This window comes from Gekko japonicus, unplaced genomic scaffold (genome assembly GCF_001447785.1).
Source record: "Gekko japonicus isolate JY-2015 unplaced genomic scaffold, Gekko_japonicus_V1.1 scaffold1483, whole genome shotgun sequence".
Classification (NCBI taxonomy): Eukaryota; Metazoa; Chordata; class Lepidosauria; order Squamata; family Gekkonidae; genus Gekko; species Gekko japonicus.
Window position 1 is genome coordinate 309,520 of NW_015163134.1, and position 24,435 is coordinate 333,954.

The 24,435-nt window shown below is 40.7% G+C and overlaps 1 protein-coding gene across 1 annotated transcript in view; it reads left to right on the forward strand.

The window, feature by feature from the left end:
- Positions 1-23,671, forward strand: part of PIP4K2A (phosphatidylinositol-5-phosphate 4-kinase, type II, alpha) — a 75,142-nt gene extending 51,471 nt beyond the window's left edge. The window contains exons 6-11 of the mRNA XM_015406958.1: positions 7,340-7,486; positions 11,664-11,702; positions 14,696-14,809; positions 19,627-19,867; positions 21,456-21,559; positions 23,287-23,671. Coding sequence (XP_015262444.1) covers positions 7,340-7,486; positions 11,664-11,702; positions 14,696-14,809; positions 19,627-19,867; positions 21,456-21,559; positions 23,287-23,367 — 726 coding nt within the window. The 3' untranslated portion in view covers positions 23,368-23,671. The remainder of the gene's footprint in view (positions 1-7,339; positions 7,487-11,663; positions 11,703-14,695; positions 14,810-19,626; positions 19,868-21,455; positions 21,560-23,286) is intronic.
- The last annotated feature ends 764 nt before the right edge of the window (positions 23,672-24,435 follow it).

A 24,435-nucleotide genomic window follows, 5' to 3' on the forward strand; every position in this document is an offset into this window, starting at 1 on the left:
TCCCTTTGGCCTGCACTTTATTGAATTTGTCATAAGGAGGATGCTGATGCTTCTGTATGGCCACTGTAGCAACACGCTCTTCAATCTCTGGACCTCCTCCCCAAGGCAAGGAACAGTGGAGCAACCAAGTTGCAAGGACATACATAACAGCTCAATGAAACCATCACAAGTTACCAATTTAAAAGCATTCAGGCTAAAAAAACAACAACCCACACACAAGAATTAAAACACATGGCATAAGCAAAACTCACAGCCAGATCTGCAGGGGGAAATCACCATCCACCAAATTTTGGGATAAAACTGCTTTGCATGCTTTCCTACATTTAGTGAGTGAAGGTACCTGCCTCACCTTCTCTGTGTCAGCAAGCTGCCATTGTGTTCTGTGTTACTTGTACGGCTGTACAGTTTATTCCTCCCCCCCTCATTATTTTCCTATCGTCCCGAGTCTGACGAAGTCATGAGCGGGACTGAGGGAAAACTACCTACAACGGAGGGGGACACGGGATCGGTCCCAACAACCTCCACGCAGTTGGTCACATGGCAGTCATTTTCCCTAACACTCTTCCTTTGGCAGCCATTTCCCCTCTGCCTCCAGGGGGGCTTTAAAAAAAAAAAGCTCTAGAGTATCACTATATTGATAACATTATACCAGTATGCATACCTGGTTGCCTAAATTCATGGCTTTCATTTAGGAAAAAAGTCTCTAGCCCCTTCTGTTGCAGATATATGCCTTTCTCCTTATATCTATACAATGGAAGGAGTAGAGACTTTCTCTTTAATGAAAGCTGGAAACTCAGAGAACCTAGTACAGATATGGGGATAATGTTCTGTTGCTACATTATTCTAGGGACTTTTTTTTGAATTGCAAAAGCCTTGGTGGCTCAAGTGGTGGTGGTGGCTCTTGGGGGGGGAGGGGCTAGGCAAGAAGACTATACCAGCAACAAGTAATCCACCCAAACATGTCCCTGTGTGGAAACCACCAGACTTATTTAAGTTCCAGCTACTGCAGTATTTTAACATCTAGCAAACCATTCTGTTAACCTGTGATTACTAAAATAGAATTTGTGGCTTATTTACCCTCAAAATGCCTTTTATGGAAATAAGATAATGTAAGCTGCATCATGTGTTGTAAAGGAAGTGGCTTAGCAGAAGTATGCTAGCTAAAAGTAGATAAGTGTTAATTGAGGGATGCAGTAGAAGCCATTTGAGGGGAAAATGCAGAGACTCTATTGCATCCTTAATGCATTCTGATGGCTGCTACAACTTATTCTGCTTGCAGATTTCTTTTTGATTACCAACAGAACAGCTTTAACACGTTAAGGCAGGTCCCCCCATGGTGCTCTGGTTCTTTAATGGCGATTCTTTTGTTTATTAAAATAAGTTCAGTTACAGTTGGGGAATGGGTGGGATTGAAAAGCCACACTATGCAAATGTCTGTTTAACCTGAGCCAGATAAATTTAATTTCTCATAACTGACGGTCTATCCATGTCCTTCCTTACAAGAAGGAATGTGATGAAGGTAAAGGCATCTCAATTGGAGACTGTCCGGCCTCTCTTTCAGACAGGCAGTTCTCAAGACAGACTGGCCTTCAGTGTACCTTATTTTAACCAGCTGACAGATGCTATGTCAGCAGAAGAAAATATATTGTACACTTTCACATCTGGTTTTCATTAAAAAAAACAACAACACTTTTGTTGAGATGGACTTAAATGTAACTGTAAAGTGGAACCTGAAATATCAGGAACCAGAATATAAGCTATATAATAAAATGTTGTAGCCCCCAAACAAAACAGAATAGTGTGTGTTTATTGTCCTAGCTCTTCATTGTGAATGACGGCACCAAGGTTCTGGAGTCAACAGAATTACTGCCTGACGACTCCTCCACCTGCTTTTGATACTAATACTCCCAAACATCACTGTTTACAGTTGTTTTATGGCTTTCTTTAAAAAATTTATGGTGGTTGTTTTTATGATTTTATGGTATTGTTTTTACTTTGTAAGCCACTTTGTCTCTGGAGAGGCAGAATGTACAGTTTCTATATAAATACTGTGTCTCCTAGTCTACAATTTTAACTATATATATTTATTTGAAATGAAACATTTCTCACTTACTGCAGTCTCGCATTAACAAATGCAAGCTGGTGTTTGAATCCATTTTACAACAAAAACCAAGAAACTGGTCAGATGGTAAAAATATAGATGTTGTCAGTGCTAGCTGTCTCATCCTTCCCCCACTAGTTACTACTTTGGGATGAGATTCCAAGCTGTTCTTCTCAATGACTCCCTTTCAAAATGCAGTTTTAAAAACCCTTCTGAAAACAAGCATTTTGTGAAGATGACTAGCAATATTGAAACTCACCTTGCAGGCACAGAATGCCCTGATTTGTTGATGAAAATGCATTGGATTGGATCCTGCGACTCTGAAGAAAGTCCGTCTTGGAGGAAAACTCAGGACAGAGGAAACCTTTCTGTTATAGAGGAAGTCTTTTCATGTGGAAATAAAACTTAGTGGAAGCAAATCTCAGGGTCCAGCTTAGTGTGAGAGAGTGATGGGATCCAACCTTGTCTGCCCTGCAAATATTTGACAGGGAGAAAACAATGGCCTCTAATATTTCTGTGGGTGGAACCTGGACAGTGCAGTAGACCTGCTTCCATCACTGTGCTGGGAGCTTCCCCACCCTCTCATAATTGGTAGATAGAGGCCAAGGAAACGCACAATGCATAGTAGCATTAGGCTAGATATTACCAGGAAGAAGGGAGAAAGATTCAGAGAAGACAAAACTCGGTGTCCCTTGCTACATATGTCAGGGTTTTGTTCAGTGCTGCCTGATTGGTTTGGACTCTGGGTCCTTAAAGATTTCCTTTAACTACTATCTGGAATCAGTTCAGAAGTTTCTGTTGTGGAAGAAAGACAGGGTGCAAATGGAATGAATGAACAGACTTACTGGATGTAAATCCCATAACACAAGACGCTTACTTTCACAAAGAAATTCATTTGTCTTGTAGTTGCCACCAAGCTCCTGGAGCACATAGGTGGCTGCTGAGAAAGGAAAAAAGACAAAGAAGGGCTAGTTTTCCCACTGTGACTGAGGAAGAAAGGAAGGGAGAGTGAAGTGTAAACATTCAGTATTAACTCATGTGAAATTCCTGGGTTTTTTTTGTTGGTGATGGAGATAGTAGCAAGGAGTTTATACTTTACAGGTGGGTAGATTAAATTTAGAAGCTGCACAAATTAAATCACTGATAGGGGTGGGCACAAACCTAAGTTTGAGCCAAAAATCGCCTGGTTCATGGTTCATGAGCCCACAATGAGCCCATGCGATCATGCCCACAACGAACCTCCATGTTTTTCACGGAGGTACATATGGTTTGTGTTGGCGGTTCATGCATGAGTGAAGTCCAAGTGGTAAGTTCACCCACTTCCAGGTGAACTCACAGATTGGACTTCACTCGTGCACGAACGGGAAGGCTTGTAAAGTTTCATGGTCTGTGTGGCCCCCCCAGACCATGAACTGAAACAAACCTCAATTTTTCTGGTTCATGCCCATCACTGATGTCACTGAGCACATTAGCAGAAGTGCTGTTTTGATCATTTGTTTGTATGTTAATCTTTACTATGCAACAGCATGAAGGAAAACAGGATAGTTTCCATAGGTACCACTGAAACATTTAACAAAAGAGCCAAAATCCATATCCCCAAGTATTCCTTTGACTAGTTTTCATAGTGGGGGAGGGGAAATTTAGGGGTTTCAGAAGTGTTTGTGATGTGGCATTGAAGGAGTCACGGGGGGGAAAGCAAACGTTCACCTGGCTAATTCATCAGCCTGAGCACCTCTTTGGATCCTTGCCAATGTAGTGAATAAATTCATGTTCCTTGGTGTGTACGTTGCCAGTTATCCCTAGACAGACTACTCTGTAATTGCAATATGTAGGTATGGTTGGCTTTGCTGCCAGTCCCTTTACAGACTAGGGCTTGAAGATTATTTTACCAGAATCTGTAGTAAAAATTAAAGTGATAACAGTAAGATGCCAAAAATCCAAATCTCCACAGTTAAATGTTCTTGTGCCCTTTGTTTCATAGAACTACTCACTAAGATGTCTTGATTGATTTTTTCTTTTTTAATAAGATGATTTTTATTACAATCATCAGGTTGCTTTTCTAATGTAGAATCGTGTGGGAATTATTCATTTATGCTGATATAATCTGAATGATCTTGTGTAACTTTTTGGTATGTGAAAAGAACTGCTTGTGGATCTGATGTAGTAATTCCACACTGAATAGCAGTTTTCCCTTTAAATATTAGTTTCCCTGTTGGATTGCACATTACAGATACAGCTTTTCTGTTTCAGGGTTCTACAGTAGCAAGAGAAGCCAGTGACAAGGAAAAGGTATGCCAAAGTTATACTTCCTTAGGTATCGAACTTCAGCTTTTTGAAAAAAATACCAGAATAATGGCTATCCTGCATCATTGTGCCATAGCTTCATACCCTGTACACATCTTGGGAGAGACCTTAACTGCAAACCAAAGGTCCGCACATACTTAGGGATCCTCTTGCCAGTACTGGAAGATAACACCCAGCATGCAGTTTGTCTGGTTTATTTTATCTATTACAAAGAAACACAACTTAGCATTTTGAAGCAGTGTTGAAAAATATCTGTCACTACCAGCTTCCGATTCCCTTTTGACTTCTTAAATAAAACATTTAGATGCTGCCCTTCTATACTTGAAAGGCAGTCGCCCCCAGAAGATCCTTATCGCAGTGTATTCTAGAGCATTGTGCAAGAGAAGTCAGGCAAAACCCACGGGTGATGATCTACTTGAGGAAGAGCTTCTGCAAGCAAGCATGCACACTACGGAATTTGTAACACTGGTGAAGCTCTATGAGCTTGCCCCTGGAACCTCAGTCACCATTTTCCTTCTGCTCATAGTCCTTTAGAACCAGCCCAACCTAGAGTTGTATGATTTTTGCCCTGGATAATATTTCAACAATAATGGCATGGCTTAATGGCAACAATAATGGAATTGCTTTATGCCAACAAGTACTGAAACTTACTTGAAGAGGCATTGAATTTTTTACAAAAGGGCAGTAGATTTCAACAGCTGCTGAGTTCTGACAGCTAGTGTTTTGTCTTCTCTTTCCTGAATTTATATAGTGATGGACTTGAGGCTCCTTAAAGACTAGCAGACTTTTTATTCTAGCATCAACTTTCATAGACTGGAGTCCTAGTCTATAAAAGCTTATGCAAGAATAAAACCGTGCTAGTCTTTCAAATGCCACAGGACCCCTGTTTATTTGTGCTGCAACAACCCCCACACACAAGAATTAAAACACATGGCATAAGCAAAACTCACAGCCAGATCTGCAGTGGGAAATCACCATCCACCAAATTCTGGGATAAAACTGCTTTGCATGCTTTCCTACATTTAGTGAGTGAATATACCTGCCTCACCTACTCTGGCAGGTTGGTACACCAGACTGCGAAGGGGGGGAGATTCTGAGGTGATTAACCTATTGAATTCTCAATAAAACCTTGAAAACCTAGTTACTGTGTCAGTTGTCGTTTAGGATAGATGCTTAGATCAAACTAAAGGGCTCTTTAATACTGCTCTTCATACAATAAAGAGAATCAGCAAAGCGAGTTATTGAGTACTATAAGCATACTTATGGGATTAATTGGAGCCCCCTTTTTGTGAGCAACAATTACTTTGATCTAACCTTGACCCATTAATGGATAAAACACAAAGTTCTCTATCAAGAGTAGCAGATGCTTCAGAGATATTACATCAAATGACATTCAAATAAATGTTATTGTGTCGCATGTCCTATGAGACTAAATCCTCTTCTAGTCTGTTTCCATACTTTCTCCCTTGTATAGCTATTTAGCTATTACCCTGTTGATTTTAGGATTTTCTACGATTCCTGAACAGGAAATATTGTCTTTAATTGGTGCTTCTTCTACACAAGATACACTATTATGATGCCCAGTGTAACCTGATTTATAATAATGTGTAATTTTTATTTCATTTATGCCCCTGCCTTTCTTCCCATTGGGGACCCATAGCAGCTTACATCATTCGCTTCTTCTCCATTTTATTCTCACAACAACCTTGTAAGGTAGGTTAGGCTGAGAAAGTGTGACCGGCCTAAGGTCACTCAGCGAGCCTCCACGGCACACCACCCTGGCTTTCAGTTTTGCATTTATGTGTATAGGGATGTAGTGCCCTGTTTCATGAACTTGTTCTGTAGTAACTAAAGTAGCTGTCCTAATACATCAGATTCTAAAGGTTGCAGTTTATAGCTGTGGCTACCCTGCCAGCAAGGACAACATCGCCCTTTATCATTCAGTAAATTTTGTTCATGTTCTTGCGTCTTCATCAGCAGTAGGATCCTGGGTAATTCTGCTTAAGACTTACTGGAGGACAATAGGAAGTGGAATATTCACTGTGATCCTTTATGAAGCTATATTGGTAAGCTCCCTTTGGTCTGAGTGTACATGGAAATAACTCTTGTGCCATAGTCGTGCCTAGAGTTTCAGAGAGGTGGCATCACTGGGGGGGGGGTGTATTTCTTTGCAGCTCATGGGATTCTGGAAGGCCCCTGACTTTTGAGAGAGGGATTTGCAGGGGGATGTTGCTGAAAGGGGAAGTCAGATGTCTGCTATCTGCATGTACTCTTCTGGGGCCCATAAAAGTCCTGATATAATTTGTCTTTGTGTTATCTTAAAATAAATATTAAGAATGCTTGGATTAATATGTTAAGAACTCATCTATGTTGAGTGAAAACCAGCCAAAATCTTGCATTCTGTGCACTGACTAGGGCATGATACCTATTTTGATAGCTCCCATATATCTGCAGGTGGCAGGCTCCAAGGCGGACATCCTTTTTTGTGAGGCAATGCTGAGATCTTAGAAGTGAAAGTACATAGTTTCTGCCTGCTGGAAGTGAACTGTGTAATCATGAGGTGCAGATTTGAGGTGAGAACTAGCAGAGAAGGGAATTTGGTAGGTTATGTGGAGTCTGAAATGTCCATGAGAAAAAAACGGGTTGGCAAGCCAACCTGAAGAAATTCCAAATTAAATTGAAAATTATGTTTCTGCATTTATTTCATCTCTGTGTTGAAGAGCCTTCTCATTTTATGCAGTATGGCCAATAACAGTGAAAGAATGAGGGGGCTATAGAAGCCTCTTTATATCTTCTCCTAGTGATATGAAGTACCTGAATCTTGTATTCTTTTTATCTGTCATTTTTGTGCATCTGCACAACAGATGTCCTACACTATGTATCAGGTAGGTATAAAAAGTCTAATATGTTATCTGTCTCTCTGTTTCTCTCTAGTATATAGTGGAGTGTCACGGGAACACGCTTCTTCCCCAGTTTTTGGGCATGTACCGGCTTACTGTTGATGGAGTTGAAGTATATATGATTGTCACAAGAAATGTATTCAGCCATCGCTTATCTGTTTATAGAAAATATGATTTAAAGGTAAGCAGCATCTTTTAAAATATGAGTAGTGCAGTGGTTAGAATAGTTTTTTGGGGAAAGTGATGCAGTTTTGTGGGGGAAAGTAAGGCCGTTTCAGCACAGGTTATCTGCCCCGAGCTCAATACTGCTGGGAAGTAGATTTTGTTCTTGCTTTCCTACAGCATTGTGGTGCATTTGTGCATCTCCCGGGGTTTTATTATCTTTTCTTCAGTCTTTCTCAAACCTGGTTTGTTCTGAAGTTTTGGGGAAAATCATAGTAAAGCCTGGATACTTGCTGTATGGCTGGGAAAATTCAGATTTTCCCACCAGCGTGGCAGTCATTTTCCCTAACACTCTTCCTGTGGCAGCCATTTCCCCTCTGCCTCCAGTGGGGCTTAAAAAAAAAAAGCTCTAGAGTATCATGGCTGGGAAAATTCAGATTTTCCCACCAGCATGGCAGTCATTTTCCCTAACACTCTTCCTTTGGCAGCCATTTCCCCTCTGCCTCCAGGGGGGCTTTAAAAAAAAAAAGCTCTAGAGTATCACTATATTGATAACATTATACCAGTATGCATACCTGGTTGCCTAAATTCATGGCTTTCATTTAGGAAAAAAGTCTCTAGCCCCTTCTGTTGCAGATATATGCCTTTCTCCTTATATCTATACAATGGAAGGAGTAGAGACTTTCTCTTTAATGAAAGCTGGAAACTCAGAGAACCTAGTACAGATATGGGGATAATGTTCTGTTGCTACATTATTCTAGGGACTTTTTTTTGAATTGCAAAAGCCTTGGTGGCTCAAGTGGTGGTGGTGGCTCTTGGGGGGGGAGGGGCTAGGCAAGAAGACTATACCAGCAACAAGTAATCCACCCAAACATGTCCCTGTGTGGAAACCACCAGACTTATTTAAGTTCCAGCTACTGCAGTATTTTAACATCTAGCAAACCATTCTGTTAACCTGTGATTACTAAAATAGAATTTGTGGCTTATTTACCCTCAAAATGCCTTTTATGGAAATAAGATAATGTAAGCTGCATCATGTGTTGTAAAGGAAGTGGCTTAGCAGAAGTATGCTAGCTAAAAGTAGATAAGTGTTAATTGAGGGATGCAGTAGAAGCCATTTGAGGGGAAAATGCAGAGACTCTATTGCATCCTTAATGCATTCTGATGGCTGCTACAACTTATTCTGCTTGCAGATTTCTTTTTGATTACCAACAGAACAGCTTTAACACGTTAAGGCAGGTCCCCCCATGGTGCTCTGGTTCTTTAATGGCGATTCTTTTGTTTATTAAAATAAGTTCAGTTACAGTTGGGGAATGGGTGGGATTGGAAAGCCACACTATGCAAATGTCTGTTTAACCTGAGCCAGATAAATTTAATTTCTCATAACTGACGGTCTATCCATGTCCTTCCTTACAAGAAGGAATGTGATGAAGTTAAAGGCATCTCAATTGGAGGCTGTCCGGCCTCTCTTTCAGACAGGCAGTTCTCAAGACAGACTATCCCTCAGTGTACCTTATTTTAACCAGCTGACAGATGCTATGTCAGCAGAAGAAAATATATTGTACACTTTCACATCTGGTTTTCATTAAAAAAAAAAACACGCTTTTTCTGTGAAAGACTTAAATGTAACTGTAAATGTAACTGTAAAGTGGAACCTGAAATATCAGGAACCAGAATATAAGCTATATAATAAAATGTTGTAGCCCCCAAACAAAACAGAATAGTGTGTGTTTATTGTCCTAGTTCATCATTGTGAATGACGGCACCAAGGTTCTGGAGTCAACAGAATTACTGCCTGACGGCTCCTCCACCTGCTGTTGATACTAATACTCCCAAACATCACTGTTTACAGTTGTTTTATGGCTTTCTTTAAAAATTTTATGGTGGTTGTTTTTATGATTTTATGGTATTGTTTTTACTTCGTAAGCCACTTTGTCTCTGGAGAGGCAGAATGTACAGTTTCTATATAAATACTGTGTCTCCTAGTCTACAATTTTAACTATATATATTTATTTGAAATGAAACATTTCTCACTTACTGCAGTCTCGCATTAACAAATGCAAGCTGGTGTTTGAATCCATTTTACAACAAAAACCAAGAAACTGGTCAGATGGTAAAAATATAGATGTTGTCAGTGCTAGCTGTCTCATCCTTCCCCCACTAGTTACTACTTTGGGATGAGATTCCAAGCTGTTCTTCTCAATGACTCCCTTTCAAAATGCAGTTTTAAAAACCCTTCTGAAAACAAGCATTTTGTGAAGATGACTAGCAATATTGAAACTCACCTTGCAGGCACAGAATGCCCTGATTTGTTGATGAAAATGCATTGGATTGGATCCTGCGACTCTGAAGAAAGTCCGTCTTGGAGGAAAACTCAGGACAGAGGAAACCTTTCTGTTATAGAGGAAGTCTTTTCATGTGGAAATAAAACTTTGTGGAAGCAAATCTCAGGGTCCAGCTTAGTGTGAGAGAGTGATAGGATCCAACCTTGTCTGCCCTGCAAATATTTGACAGGGAGAAAACAGTGGCCTCTAATATTTCTGTGGGTGGAACTGGACAGTGCAGTAGACCTGCTTCCATCACTGTGCTGGGAGCTTCCCCACCCTCTCATAATTGGTAGATAGAGGCCAAGGAAACGCACAATGCATAGTAGCATTAGGCTAGATATTACCAGGAAGAAGGGAGAAAGATTCAGAGAAGACAAAACTCGGTGTCCCTTGCTACATATGTCAGGGTTTTGTTCAGTGCTGCCTGATTGGTTTGGACTCTGGGTCCTTAAAGATTTCCTTTAACTACTATCTGGAATCAGTTCAGAAGTTTCTGTTGTGGAAGAAAGACAGGGTGCAAATGGAATGAATGAACAGACTTACTGGATGTAAATCCCATAACACAAGACGCTTACTTTCACAAAGAAAGTCATTTGTCTTGTGGTTGCCACCAAGCTCCTGGAGCACATAGGTGGCTGCTGAGAAAGGAAAAAAGAGAAAGAAGGGCTAGTTTTCCCACTGTAACTGAGGAAGAAAGCAAGGGAGAGTGAAGTGTTAACATTCAGTATTAGCTCATGTGAGATTCCTGTGGGTTTTTTTGTTGGTGATGGAGATAATAGCAAGGAGTTTATACTTTACAGGTGGGTAGATTAAATTTAGAAGCTGCACAAATTAAATCACTGATAGGGGTGGGCACAAACCTAAGTTTGAGCCAAAAATCGCCTGGTTCATGGTTCATGAGCTGAGGGTCATGCGATCATGCCCACAACGAACCTCCATGTTTTTCACGGAGGTACATATGGTTTGTGTTGGCGGTTCATGCATGAGTGAAGTCCAAGTGGTAAGTTCACCCACTTCCAGGTGAACTCACAGATTGGACTTCACTCGTGCACGAACGGGAAGGCTTGTAAAGTTTCATGGTCTGTGTGGCCCCCCCAGACCATGAACTGAAACAAACCTCAATTTTTCTGGTTCATGCCCATCACTGATGTCACTGAGCACATTAGCAGAAGTGCTGTTTTGATCATTTGTTTGTATGTTAATCTTTACTATGCAACAGCATGAAGGAAAACAGGATAGTTTCCATAGGTACCACTGAAACATTTAACAAAAGAGCCAAAATCCATATCCCCAAGTATTCCTTTGACTAGTTTTCATAGTGGGGGAGGGGGAATCGGGGGGTTTCATCAGCCTGAGCACCTCTTTGGATCCTTGCCAATGTAGTGAATAAATTCATGTTCCTTGGTGTGTACGTTGCCAGTTATCCCTAGACAGACTACTCTGTAATTGCAATATGTAGGTATGGTTGGCTTTGCTGCCAGTCCCTTTACAGACTAGGGCTTGAAGATTATTTTACCAGAATCTGTAGTAAAAATTAAACTGATAACAGTAAGATGCCGAAAATCCAAATCTCCACAGTTAAATGTTCTTTGTTTCATAGAACTACTCACTAAGATGTCTTGATTGATTTTTTCTTTTTTAATAAGATGATTTTTATTACAATCATCAGGTTGCTTTTCTAATGTAGAATCGTGTGGGAATTATTCATTTATGCTGATATAATCTGAATGATCTTGTGTAACTTTTTGGTATGTGAAAAGAACTGCTTGTGGATCTGATGTAGTAATTCCACACTGAATAGCAGTTTTCCCTTTAAATATTAGTTTCCCTGTTGGATTGCACATTACAGATACAGCTTTTCTGTTTCAGGGTTCTACAGTAGCAAGAGAAGCCAGTGACAAGGAAAAGGTATGCCAAAGTTATACTTCCTTAGGTATCGAACTTCAGCTTTTTGAAAAAAATACCAGAATAATGGCTATCCTGCATCATTGTGCCATAGCTTCATACCCTGTACACATCTTGGGAGAGACCTTAACTGCAAACCAAAGGTCCGCACATACTTAGGGATCCTCTTGCCAGTACTGGAAGATAACACCCAGCATGCAGTTTGTCTGGTTTATTTTATCTATTACAAAGAAACACAACTTAGCATTTTGAAGGAGTGTTGTAAAATATCTGTCACTACCAGCTTCCGCTTACCTTTTGACTTCTTAAATAAAACATTTAGATGCTGCCCTTCTATACTTGAAAGGCAGTTGCCCCCAGAAGATCCTTTTCGCAGTGTATTCTAGAGCATTGTGCAAGAGAAGTCAAGCAAAACCCATGGGTGATGATCTACTTGAGGAAGAGCTTCTGCAAGCAAGCATGCACACTGCGGAATTTGTAACACTGGTGAAGCTCTATGAGCTTGCCCCTGGAACCTCAGTCACCATTTTCCTTCTGCTCATAGTCCTTTAGAACCAGCCCAACCTAGAGTTGTATGATTTTTGCCCTGGATAATATTTCAACAATAATGGCATGGCTTAATGGCAACAATAATGGAATTGCTTTATGCCAACAAGTACTGAAACTTACTTGAAGAGGCATTGAATTTTTTACAAAAGAGCAGTAGATTTCAACAGCTGCTGAGTTCTGACAGCTAGTGTTTTGCCTTCTCTTTCCTGAATTTATATAGTGATGGACTTGAGGCTCCTTAAAGACTAGCAGACTTTTTATTCTAGCATCAACTTTCATAGACTGGAGTCCTAGTCTATAAAAGCTTATGCAAGAATAAAACCGTGCTAGTCTTTCAAATGCCACAGGACCCCTGTTTATTTGTGCTGCAACAGACTAACATGGCCACTCCTCTGCAATTATATAGTGACTTGTTGCTCTTACTCTTGCCTTGGATGACTTTACCATGGACAAGGATAGTATGGTATGCACCTGCCACCTGTCTCTCATAGTTGTCCCGTTCTCTTCGTTGTAGCATATGTGTAATTATAGCTCTTCTGGTGTTCTAAGCCTGTTGCCAGTGAGCCAGGTGCTACAGGGTCTAGATCATTGCAATCCAAGTACTAGATCATGCTCAGGGAGTCTCCAATAAAATCAATCATCTTGTCTCCTACAACAGGAAGTGGCTTTCAGTTAACGTTTCCACCCTGCAAAAGCGAACAAGAGAATACATTCTTAATGAAGTGGGCAAGAAACTGTTGTCACTTTAGCCTGACGCAAATAAAGTATGAAATGTAGACGCATCTTTGTCATAGTGACATTTATGTACTTCAGTTATATCCTGTCTTTGGAACCCAAAGCAGCATGCATCGCTCCTGTCTTTTATCCTTGCAGCAACACCATGAGATAGGTTAGGCTGAGGGTGTGTGACTGGCGCAAGGTCACCCAGTGAGCTTCCATGGCACAGCAGACATTCAACCTTAGGTCTCCTAGATCCTAGCTAGTCCAGTGCACTAAATTACTGCACTCTCTTTTCTGTGTATTTGTGTGTGTGTGTGTGTGTTTGTGTGCACGCCTGGAAGTCATGGTTGATTTCTGGCTTGGACATTTCAGAGAGGTGGCTTGCTATTGCCTGCCTCTGTGTCCCAGCCCTGGTGTTCCTTGGAGGACTCCCTTCCAAGTACTTGGCAGGGCTGGCCCTGCTTGGCTTATGAGATATGATGACATCAGGCTTGTCTGGGCTATCCAGGTCAGGGCTTGACAGGACACTCTTGATGAAACTGTTGTAAATCTCCTACAACAGAAAACATCTCTTCTTCATAACCTGTTTGGTTTGTGTTGCCACTGCTGGTAGGAACAGTGTGGGGAAGCTCCCTAACTACCTCATTTGCTGTGACATAAAGAGTTTGGTGTAGTGATTAAGAGCAGTGGACTCTAATCTGGAGAACTGGGTTTGATTCCCCACTCCTCCATATGCAGCCACCTAGGTGACCTTAGGTCAGTCACAGTTCTCTCAGAGCTGTTCTCTCAGGAGCAGTTCTCTCAGCGCTCACTCAGCCCCACTTACCTCACAGGGTGTCTGTTGTGGGGAGAGGAAGGGAAGGAGATTGTAAGCTGCTTGAGACTCAGAGTGAAGGGTGGGATATCAATCCAACTATTATTATTGTTATTGTCATTATTTCCCTGACTTCTTACGCAAGAGAGAACTTGCTAACCAAATGAATTCTTTAGTCTCTTATCCAACAAGAGGTAGACCAACCCCCACACACACACAACCAAAGCCCTTCTTCCAGCCAGCCTACTAAATGGCACCAGTCTGAATCCTGCCACGTTCGCTAATCCCACGCCCTCCACATTAAATTTGTGACAGCAGCCACATTGAAGAGAGCTGTTGCTTATTTGCCAGTTTCAATGTTATATCTATGTGCATGTTTCAGTGCTAGCTAGCCTATCTTGACAGGACTGTTGTTGGAACTAGGTTGCTGTAAAACCGCTTCAGACCAGCTGCTGTCAATGAGGTAGCTTAGTCGTCAGAGCTTTATTTCTATTTTAGACTTCTGACAAATAGGAGCTTGTACTTTGCAACAAGTATTGGCAAGGAGATAAATAAAATGATTTTTAAAAAATACAGATCAAGCAGCACAATGTTTTCTTTATTTTCTTGCTGTGAGTTCTCTAATTGGCTTAATGTAAGCAAATCAATCATGAAAGCCAATTAGGGTACTGTTAACGTGTAGGAGGAAAATATGATACAGATGTTTCTTTGAGTGCTGAGTCAAACTCTATTCATTATGGTGCACCCCTTTGTCATAGCTTATTAATGCCCTCTTGTGGCGGTCACTTTGCATTTTTGATGAGTCCGACTTCATTTCCGCTACAATCAAGCGGTGCCTGTTTAACCAGACATATTTTTGTGTGTGTGTGTTTCGAAATGATTCTTACATGCTAGCTTTTGTCTCTTGTCTTAGGCCAAAGAACTGCCAACCTTCAAAGACAACGACTTCATTAACAATGGTCAGAAGATTCATATTGATGAAGCCAACAAAAAGATGTTTCTTGAAAAGCTTAAAAAGGATGTTGAAGTAAGATTGCTGTTTGTTGGACACTGAAGTATGGCACTTTTAGCAGGAACAGGATAAGCATTTGCAAATCTGTAGTAATACCTGTCACAGTGACACTTAATTCATGCTTCACAGATACTTGAATTGTGCAAGATGCTTTGGACAAAAATGTTTAAAGGCTTAATAGTGACCAATCTGTAAATTGTTTGCTTTGGTAAGGATCAAAATTCCATAATTGATAATTTTGTTTTGGTTTTTCACTGGTATCCAAATAATATGAGAGCCACATAAATATTCTGTATTAAAAGGGTATTAGAGGTTATTAGACTTACCTGCTTTCATAAGGGGAGCACTAAGCTTGGCTTATTTCTTAGAAGAGGTAGGCGTACATCTCTCGACATACCTGAAATTGTCCTGAGAAAAAAAAGAGAAGACATTTGACCTTCTAGCCTTGTTTTTGAGGCTTGTTTTCCACATGTCTTCTCCAGGACATAATTCAATCTGTTACTCCAATTCCCCCCCCCCCCAATCATTAGACCTAAGGTTGCATGCCCATCTGTGCTAAACATAAGGTGGCATCAGGTCTCAATTGCAGATCATTGAATGTCAACTGTTTTGATTCTGATTGATGAAATGTTGAATTACCTAGTTATATTCCTGATGAGTCTAGTTAAAATATATGGCTGGTCCCTGTGTTGCCTTTTAAGTGGGAGAAGAGGAATTCCAGGGCTCTGCCATTAGGTGTAAAATTGTTTTGAGAGTGCTGGATGCTGTGTTCTTAAATACTTGGACATTCTTGATACTCATATCAAAGTGTAACAGTTCAGAAATGCACCATAAAACACTTGATTTGTCTCTGAAATATTGGTCAAATTGTATTTCCGCTGTTTACATATGTCAGGCTCTTAGAAGGTTGCTTGTGTCATTGTGTTCAGAGTGGTTTCTACAGCATTGCTGCAGTTTTAAATTTCATGCGGTATGCAGGCAATTATTGTGAAGTGGCTCGACATCTCATGCTGATAATGGAAAGCCAGAATCAAGTCTTGGTGTTGCTTTATCTTGTTTATATTTTCTTTTCTTTTCTTTTCTTTTCTTCTGGGTAAGGGGTTTCAGTTAAGCAGTTCAGCAGAGATGCTTTTGCTCCAAAGAATGAGTAGCGTTTATACTTGTCTAGCCTACTTAAGTCTGACTACATTTTCAAGAACATTACAATTCTTCAGATCACAGCCTTGCTTTCTTCCTCTAGGGGCAGTCTCTTCTGAAAATTCTGGCCTCCTTTTATCTTGAGAACCCTGCTTGATTATTCACAGTCTAGCTACCAGCTGTACACAGCTGGGACACGACTAATCAACATGCCCTCATGTCAATCTCAAGGCAGTTTCTAATATATATATATAATATATATCAAAATGTGTCCTGTAACAGGGTTTCAACATACCACTGCACCCGTCTACCTTCTTTTGAGATTGCGGTTCAGTTACATGATGGGAAACCTCTTGTTTGTGCTGACTTGTCAATCTGCTTTCACTTTACAAGTGTCTTCCTCAAAATCCACCTGTTGAACCGTACTATGCCCAAATTATTGCTGCTTCTTTGCAGACAGTCAAACTTAGTAAAAATGCATTTGTCTGGATGAGGTACAGGATTGGTTTTGAGCTGAGACCTTCAAGTCTCATTTTTGCAGATTCTCCCTGGGGGCCCATGTCTTTACACTCCAAAGTGCATCTGTATCATCAGTTTCTGCAATCATGCATAAGCCCTGGCAGAAGTTGTGGTTATAAATATGAGAACAACCCTGCTGAATCAAACCACTGGTCCATCTAGACCAGCATTTGGTTTCATGCAGTGGCCAACCAGTTGCCCTGGAAGATAAAAAGAGGGCATAGTGGCCAAGGTCTTCTCTTGATGTTGCCTCCTAGCACTGGTATTAAGAGGGTTACTGCCTCTAGATGTGGAGGTTGACTTTAGTCACAGTGGCTGGTAGCCATCGATGAACCCCTCCTCCATGAACCTTTTAAAGCCATCTATGCTTTTGCCATCACTATGACCCCTGGCAGTTAATTCCACAATTTAATTGCTCATTGAATAAAGTAGTATTTCCTTTTGTCTTCCCTGAAACTGTTTCCCATCAACTTCATTGGGTGCCCTGAAGTTCTGTTGGGAGAGAGAAGAGGTTCTCTGTATCCATTTTCCCCATGCCATGCATAATTTTATAAGCTTCTGTTATGTCCCCCCTATGTCACCTTTTTTCTCTTCTAAAATGAAAAGGCCTAGACTCTTCATGCCCTCATAGGAAAGGTGCTTAATCCCTTGATCTTCTTGGTTGCCTCCTTCTGCATTTTGGGGATCAAGAGCAAAGCCATCAAGGATCATTCCAGTTGTTCCCACCCCTTCTGGCTCCCTATTTACATTTCTACCCAAAGTCTGCACTTAATCCCTTATCCGGAGAACTTGTTTTATGAGTACCTTTGCATGCTGCATGGAGATAATCACATTTCTAAGGAAACTTTTCTGTCTCTCTTGCAGAGAAAATAACATTTTCCTTATGTGGAGGGTTGCACAAGTTCTCACTTTTGCATGCTACCCCATAAGAGCAAGGGGAAATGTGACATTTTTTCAGTGGTGCTTGACAGTATGCAAAGCTGTAACCACTGACTTGAGTCCCTTGTGTTTGACAAGGTGCTTTCTTACTCTAGGGCAGGTCTTGTCTGGAAATTCTGGCCTGAAGTGCATTCAGAGATCTCCAGTATAAGTGGTGTTTATTCAGATACCTCCAAACCGAAACAGTGCCCCAGATTCCCTGTTTGGTTTCAGATTGAGTATTTCCACTCTGAAACTTACTAGGGGTGTGCAGGGGGAAACCCCCCCCCCACCCAGATTCGGGTATAATAAAGCTGAAATTTTTTTGGGATTCCCGAATACCAATATCGGTATTCTATTGGTATCTGAAAAATTTCGGCTTCATTATATCCTACTGTATGCCACTGTAGTCAATGGCAAAAATCTTCTAACAAGTATTCAGGGGGCTGAGGGGGAGGGGGTTTGAGGTAGAGGCACCAAATATGTACTGTAGCTGCTGGAGCCTCTCCCTAAAAGACTCCCCAAGTTTGGAAAAGATTGGACCAGGGGGTCCAACTTTAGGGGCATCCGAAGAAGGTGCCCCCAATCCTCCATTGTTTCCTAGAGGGATGAGAAAAGGGCAGGAAGATGTATCTCCCCCAAAAAGGGGACCTGATTCGGTATGCCAAATACCCGAAAAATGCCGGAAAAGGTTTTTTTGAGGGTTTTTTTTCAGTTCGGCTTTACCAAATGCACACCCCTAAAACTTACTAGGTAATTTCGGATATCTGATTGCACACAGTCCATGTAGCAGCCTACCATAATATTGGCACAAAATAAAAGTTTATTTTATTTTTGTTTATTTATTAGATTTTTAGTTGCCACTCACCTGAAGGGTCTCGTGGTGACTTACAACAGTAAAACCAATAAGGTAAAAACAACATTAAAACAAATATAAAATGTTAACATTAAAATATTAAAATATGTGGCTATCACCATACCACTATTAAAACAGCTCAAACACGTAGTTACCCTCCAAAGGCCAACCTAAATAATGCAGCTTTGCATGAAAACTAAACAAGTCCGGCAGGGCACAGGTGTCATCTGAGAGTGCATTCCACAGGGCAGGGTCCACAACTGAAATGGCCCTTCCTCTGGTGACAGCTGACTGAGCCATCCTGGGGCCAGGCACCTGCAAGAGGCCCCTAGACAGTGACTGAAGGGAGTGGGGGGGGGGGTTGCAGAAGTTGAGCTTCCACAACATGTTCAAGGTTAACTTCAATCTACAAATATTTAAGTGCAGTACAGATCTCCAAGAGAGACTAGGACAGCATCGGTTGGTTCAAGAAGAACACTCCTGTCTCACTGTTCCATTTTATTTCCTTCAACACTGCCAAAATTATATTTTAGCATGGTGGGAAATTTCAGACTCTTAAATTTACTCATCAAAACCTTTCCCATTTTGTTCGTCCCTCATTTGACAGAGACTTGAGCATTTCAGAGAGCCATGATTGTACAGGGTATGCAAAGTGCAGCTACTGGTGAAATTGTGTTTTTTTTAATAAAAATCTACCTTTTCTGGGCACTTGGATAAGATAAGAGTTCTTTGTCAAGGATTTAACAAGCTGTTCTATGAAACCAGAACTGTAGTAGTGGACTACAGCATTATCAAACAGGTTAACAACATGCTTGAACTTCCAAAAGTGGAAGCCAGTTCCTTTCCCAAGATGGGCCATAAAGAGAAATCACTAAAAGAACAAGATGGCAAATATGACTGTACCAGTGGAGGAAGACTCTGCTGGTGGGAATCCTTTTCTCCTTTGGAGGAAGAATTGGTGGAAGGGTGTGGTAGAATCTGTCTTTGCTAAAGCGAGTTGTAGGATCCAAATCAGACTGAAGCATGAGAAATTCAAGTTTTGCATTTTACTGGCATTTGGGTGCCAGGTATATTTTTAGGAGTAGTCAAGAAACTTGATTCTTTTTCTGCACTATTTCCCCAAATTTCTAGCTATTACAGATGAAGAGCTTGTAATTTCAGAACACTGAGGAAAATTTGCCCTGTTTTTTCTTTCACAGCCAAATGTGTTTTCTGTGTGTGACACTCTTGAAGGATCCCCCAAATTTTGCATTAAATCTCACTTTGGTTTTCACCTATCCAAGCTGGTTGTGGTCAAAAGTAAACTTCCATAAAGAAAAGAACCCCTACCTTTTCCTAATTGGATTTTGGATTTTTTTAATCTTCTCCATAGTAATTGACACTGTCCTTTACTACCCTCTAGTTCCTTGCGCAGTTAAAACTCATGGATTACAGTTTGCTGGTTGGAATTCATGATGTTGAAAGGGCAGAACAGGAGGAGGTCGAATGTGAAGAGAATGATGAAGATGACGGGGAAAGTGATGGAGCTCACCCTACTGGAACCCCTCCTGATAGTCCAGGAAATACACTTAACAGCTCACAGCCTTTGGCTCCAGGAGAATTTGATCCAACTATTGATGTTTATGGAATAAAATGCCATGAAAGTAAGTAGTTTTGCTATAAATATTTAGAAATAGAAAACACATAGATTCTTGCAACAGAATCTCTGAACTTTTGTAAAAAAATCAAACCACAGAAAGTCAAACAATATGTTAATGTCTGTCACATATTAATGTTGGATTTTCTTACCCTCCCTCTTTTTTTCTTTACATAACTGAAATTAAATGGAGGATTCCAAATGTGTGGCTTTGGTATTTTAGTATATTTTGATGTCCACGAACACAGAACAACCATTTACTGTTAACACAAATTGCTATTATTCCACTTTTTGCCATTTACAGTACTGTGAAGAGGTAATTTGTTAATCCTATGGAAGAACTACTGTTTGCTTTGCAAGATCTGCCTACTGAACATCAGTGTTCTTTTCAAACAATTTCATAGCTAATTGCAGGTTGGATCTAGCCAACATTTTCACTCTCCTCTGTACTGCAATGCCCCCAAGCCATACAGTTCTTGTATACACAGGTCCCATGATCCCCAGCCATAGCCTTTTGGAGTAGTCAAGTAGTCCTCCCTTTTTCAGCAGCAGAAAAGCAGGTTGGATGTTACACTCTGTCTTTACACTTCTTTGACAACTTGAAGTTCAATTCCAGGCTTCTTTTCTAACCACCACTTACTTACTTCGGGCACCTCTGCCATCTGAGGAAAGATGTTTGTCTACCCAAGAACTAGCTTTCTCAGTTATGGCACAAAACTTAGGGACTTCCCTCCCTAGTAAGAGTCATCCCCCTCTCCCAATTGTCTTCTGCCAGCCAGTGAAGACTTTTCTAATTTGTTTGGTGTTCCCTTACCGGCCCTCACAGAATCATAGAGTTGGAAGGTACCTCCAGGGTCATCTAGTCCAACCCCCTGCACAATGCAGGAAATTCACAACTACCTCCCCCCCACACACACCCCAGTGACCTCTTATCCGTGCTTGTTCCCGTTTATGTGTATATGTCTATTTTCTAGGTGTGTGCGTGTGCTGTGTGCATTTTACAATTTGTTCTAAAGTTTTGTTTGCTGCCTTGAAGACCCTGAACTGAGTGGAAAATCAGCATAAAAACTTATATATATAAAACTAAATTACTGTGTTACATGTGAACCTAGCATAAGCTCACAAGCAAAAGTTACCACTATTGCCAAAGTGGCAGATGAAGCTTTATCTCAAATACAGAAGGAACATGCACTCCTGATGGTTAGTTTGGCTTTCTGGGCTTTTTAATGGCTTAAAATTATCTTTGTAATTTAAATCAAATCTACATGGTCATGCTTTCCAGTCTACGTTTATAGTGGCCCATAGCTGGCCACTTATCTTGACCTAGAAGTACTTCTTTATCTTCCTGTATTTCCCTAGTTACATAAGAATCTTCAAGCTTTCTACTGTTTATGAGGGGAAAGGTTGTAGATCTGCCATAAGCCCTTTTATAAATTGGAAGTTTTGAAAACTGCCCTGCTGTTAGAGGGTGAAGGCCATCAACCTCTAACACTTTCTTGTTGCCTTTGTTAGTCCAAGTTCCTTCCATCAGTTGGTTGATTTCCTGTCCATAAAGTGTGACTTTATTTTTTTGCAAATGTCTTTCTTTTGTGTAGATGCACCTAGAAAGGAAGTTTACTTTATGGCCATCATTGATATTCTTACTCACTATGATGCAAAAAAGAAAGCTGCTCATGCTGCAAAAACCGTCAAACATGGCGTGAGTATCACTTCAGCAGCATGTTTCAGCCCTGTCATTCTCTTTGGGTCTTAGCAGTTTGGTGCTCTAACGTAGAATTGCCTGCTTAGGGGACTGGCTTCATCTACTTTCTCCCTGTCACTAATCTCTGAAAGAAGCTTTACAAATAGTCTGGTGATTTGTATTGTTGCTTATGTTGCGGAAATATAATTGGGTGCAATTTCTTAATGATATTTGAATCCTTTACATAAGAGAGTATGGATGATGAAGTATTTGTTTACAAAGCATTCTTGGAACCACTTGACAAGTTCAGCCTAATCTGTGGATCTGTTCATAGTTATGTGGAAAAGGGTGTTTCCTTCCCACCTTTTTTTTTTAAAAGCTATACTTGAAATGTCCACAGATTTCTACTTCCACCTCAGGTTGCCCTCTCTTGAATATAATGTATGGGGTGGGAATGGAGCCATGTGGATTTAATATTGTGTATTATATATCTGCCTTGACCTGAATAGCCCAAGCTAGCCCAATCTCATCAGGTCTTGAAAGCTAAGCTGGGTCAGCCTAGTTAGTACTTGGATGAGAGATTGGGAAGCAAGTCCAGGGTTGCTACACAGGCAGGCAATAGCAAACCACCTTTGAATGTCTCTTGCCTTGAAAACCCTATGGCGTTGCCATAAATCAGCTGCAACTTTATGGCTATATATACCTACTAGGGATTCTGCTGAAGTTTGGGGAGACAGCTTCCCTTTTGTCTGCTATTAAGATGGTGCAGGTTTCCTGAAATCAGAAAGGGGGAGAAATTGAACTGAGGATAGAGTTAATAGAGTTAATGACCAGAAGTGGATGCAAACCATGATTGACATGAGAGGAGGAGAAAATAGAATGGTACAACCCATGGAGAAAGAAGACAGTGAAAGCTTCTAACCACATCAAAGACATCCAAGGGGAATTCATACATGTGAAACTCTGTGCTTTCATTATACTCATTGGTTAACTCTACAGTTATCTGTGGCTCTAACACAGATGATTATGAATATTGTAGGAGGAGGCACATGCAAGGGACTTGGGTCAGTGGATGGGTATATTTGAGGAGTACCAGGCACTAGCAAGGCATTGTGGCTCAGTAATAAAGCACTAGCTTCTGCATACAGAAAGTCCCAAGTAAGAGGAAATGGTTGGAGCATTCTAAAGATCTATTTTACATGATTAACAATTTTACTAAATGAAAAATTTGAATTGCTCAGTGTGTGGAAATCGATTCTGCAGTGTATAAAGTATTCCAGAATATACTAAAGTTATTCTTTATGGGTTTCTGATATGTATAAAGTATGGTTACTCTGTAATTAATTGTATAAACGTAATAAAATCTTTTTAAAAGAAATTCCAAGGTGGTCCCAAGTTTAGTCCCTTGCATCTCCATTTAGAAACAGATCAGGTAACAGGTAATGCACAAGACCTCTACCTGAGACCTTGGTGAGCCCTGATAGACCAATGGTCTGGTTTCTTATGAAGCAGCTTCATGAGACGTACCCACTAGCTCATGTGTCCCTGGGAACAATTTTCTAAAGGGATGTGTAAATCTCCTCGGCTTTTGTAAAGTTGCAAAATCTACCATTTGGAGAATGGTGTTCAGTGACTATATTTTTATGAACTTTATCCAAGTTGTGTTTGTCTCTAAGACACCACAGCTTTCTGTTGTCTCAGATGTAAACTGCTTTCCTTTTCTCTCTTTTTATTCTTGCTTTTAGGCAGGTGCAGAGATTTCCACAGTTAACCCTGAACAGTATTCAAAGCGGTTCTTGGACTTTATTGCCAACATTTTGACGTAACCTACCATGTTTCATTGGACAGATATAAGGTCTGGGAACAGCAGCAATGGCTGCAAGTGTGTAAGGGACAAAAGCTTCTTTTAAAAAGGAACTCTCAAGTGCTATCTTGCAGAAGGCGGCCCCCTTGGTTTACATCTGCTGGCCATGATGACTGACTGGGGTGAAATATTCGCTTTAACAGCTGCCAGATATGCTCAGCATAGTTCTAGCTATTTCTGGTGTGTGGGTGTGGGTGTATGCGTGTGTGTGTGTGTGTGTGCGTGTGTGCAAAACCCCCTACAAATATAAATTAACTAATTAATAACATAGATCAGCATTTTACTTGGTGTATTGCAACTGCAGCACTCCAGATCCTAGCTGAGATGGAACGAATGGCCCAAGGATTGGAGGGTAAGGAAAAAAGGACATGCATGTTAAGTCCCACAATATTGACATCAAACTGTAAACTGTGGATCAGTTTCTGTTTTGAATGGAAAGGTGCAAGTCAGTATTGGTGGTGGTGATGATCTTACGGCGAATGCTCCACTTAAAACAGCCCTGCATGTTGGCACTCTTTAAGAATAGCGGCAACATTGTAAGCTCCATGTGCTGGAAGCTCTGCTTTTGGCATCTTTGCATTTTTGGTCTTCTCTCTCGTTTTTTAATTGGCCCGTCATGACAGGGAACAGTCTTCCAGCAACTCAGAGGTATGTCTCTAGTTTTACCAAGACCTAATGGCATAATCATACTCTGTGTGGGTTTTGTTTTGATTTTTTTAACAAAGGTAAAAGTATTGCCGGGGGGGCGGGGTTTAGGGATAGACCATTGTCATACCATGTGGAGATCGACACTATATTTATCATGTAGGAACTGATTGTGCTAAAAAGGAAATCAAGTACATTTTTAAGATTAGTTGTCTCATTTGGGGGCAACAAGTAGCATCATTTTCCGCCACATAAATAAAAGGATAGGAAGCCTATTCACCTGTGACTGATCAAAACTAGGACCTTTTAAATGCTTACATTGTGCTGTTATAATATTTTATTTTTAAAAAAAATTCCTTTTTTTAAAGCCCTAAATTTTTACTGT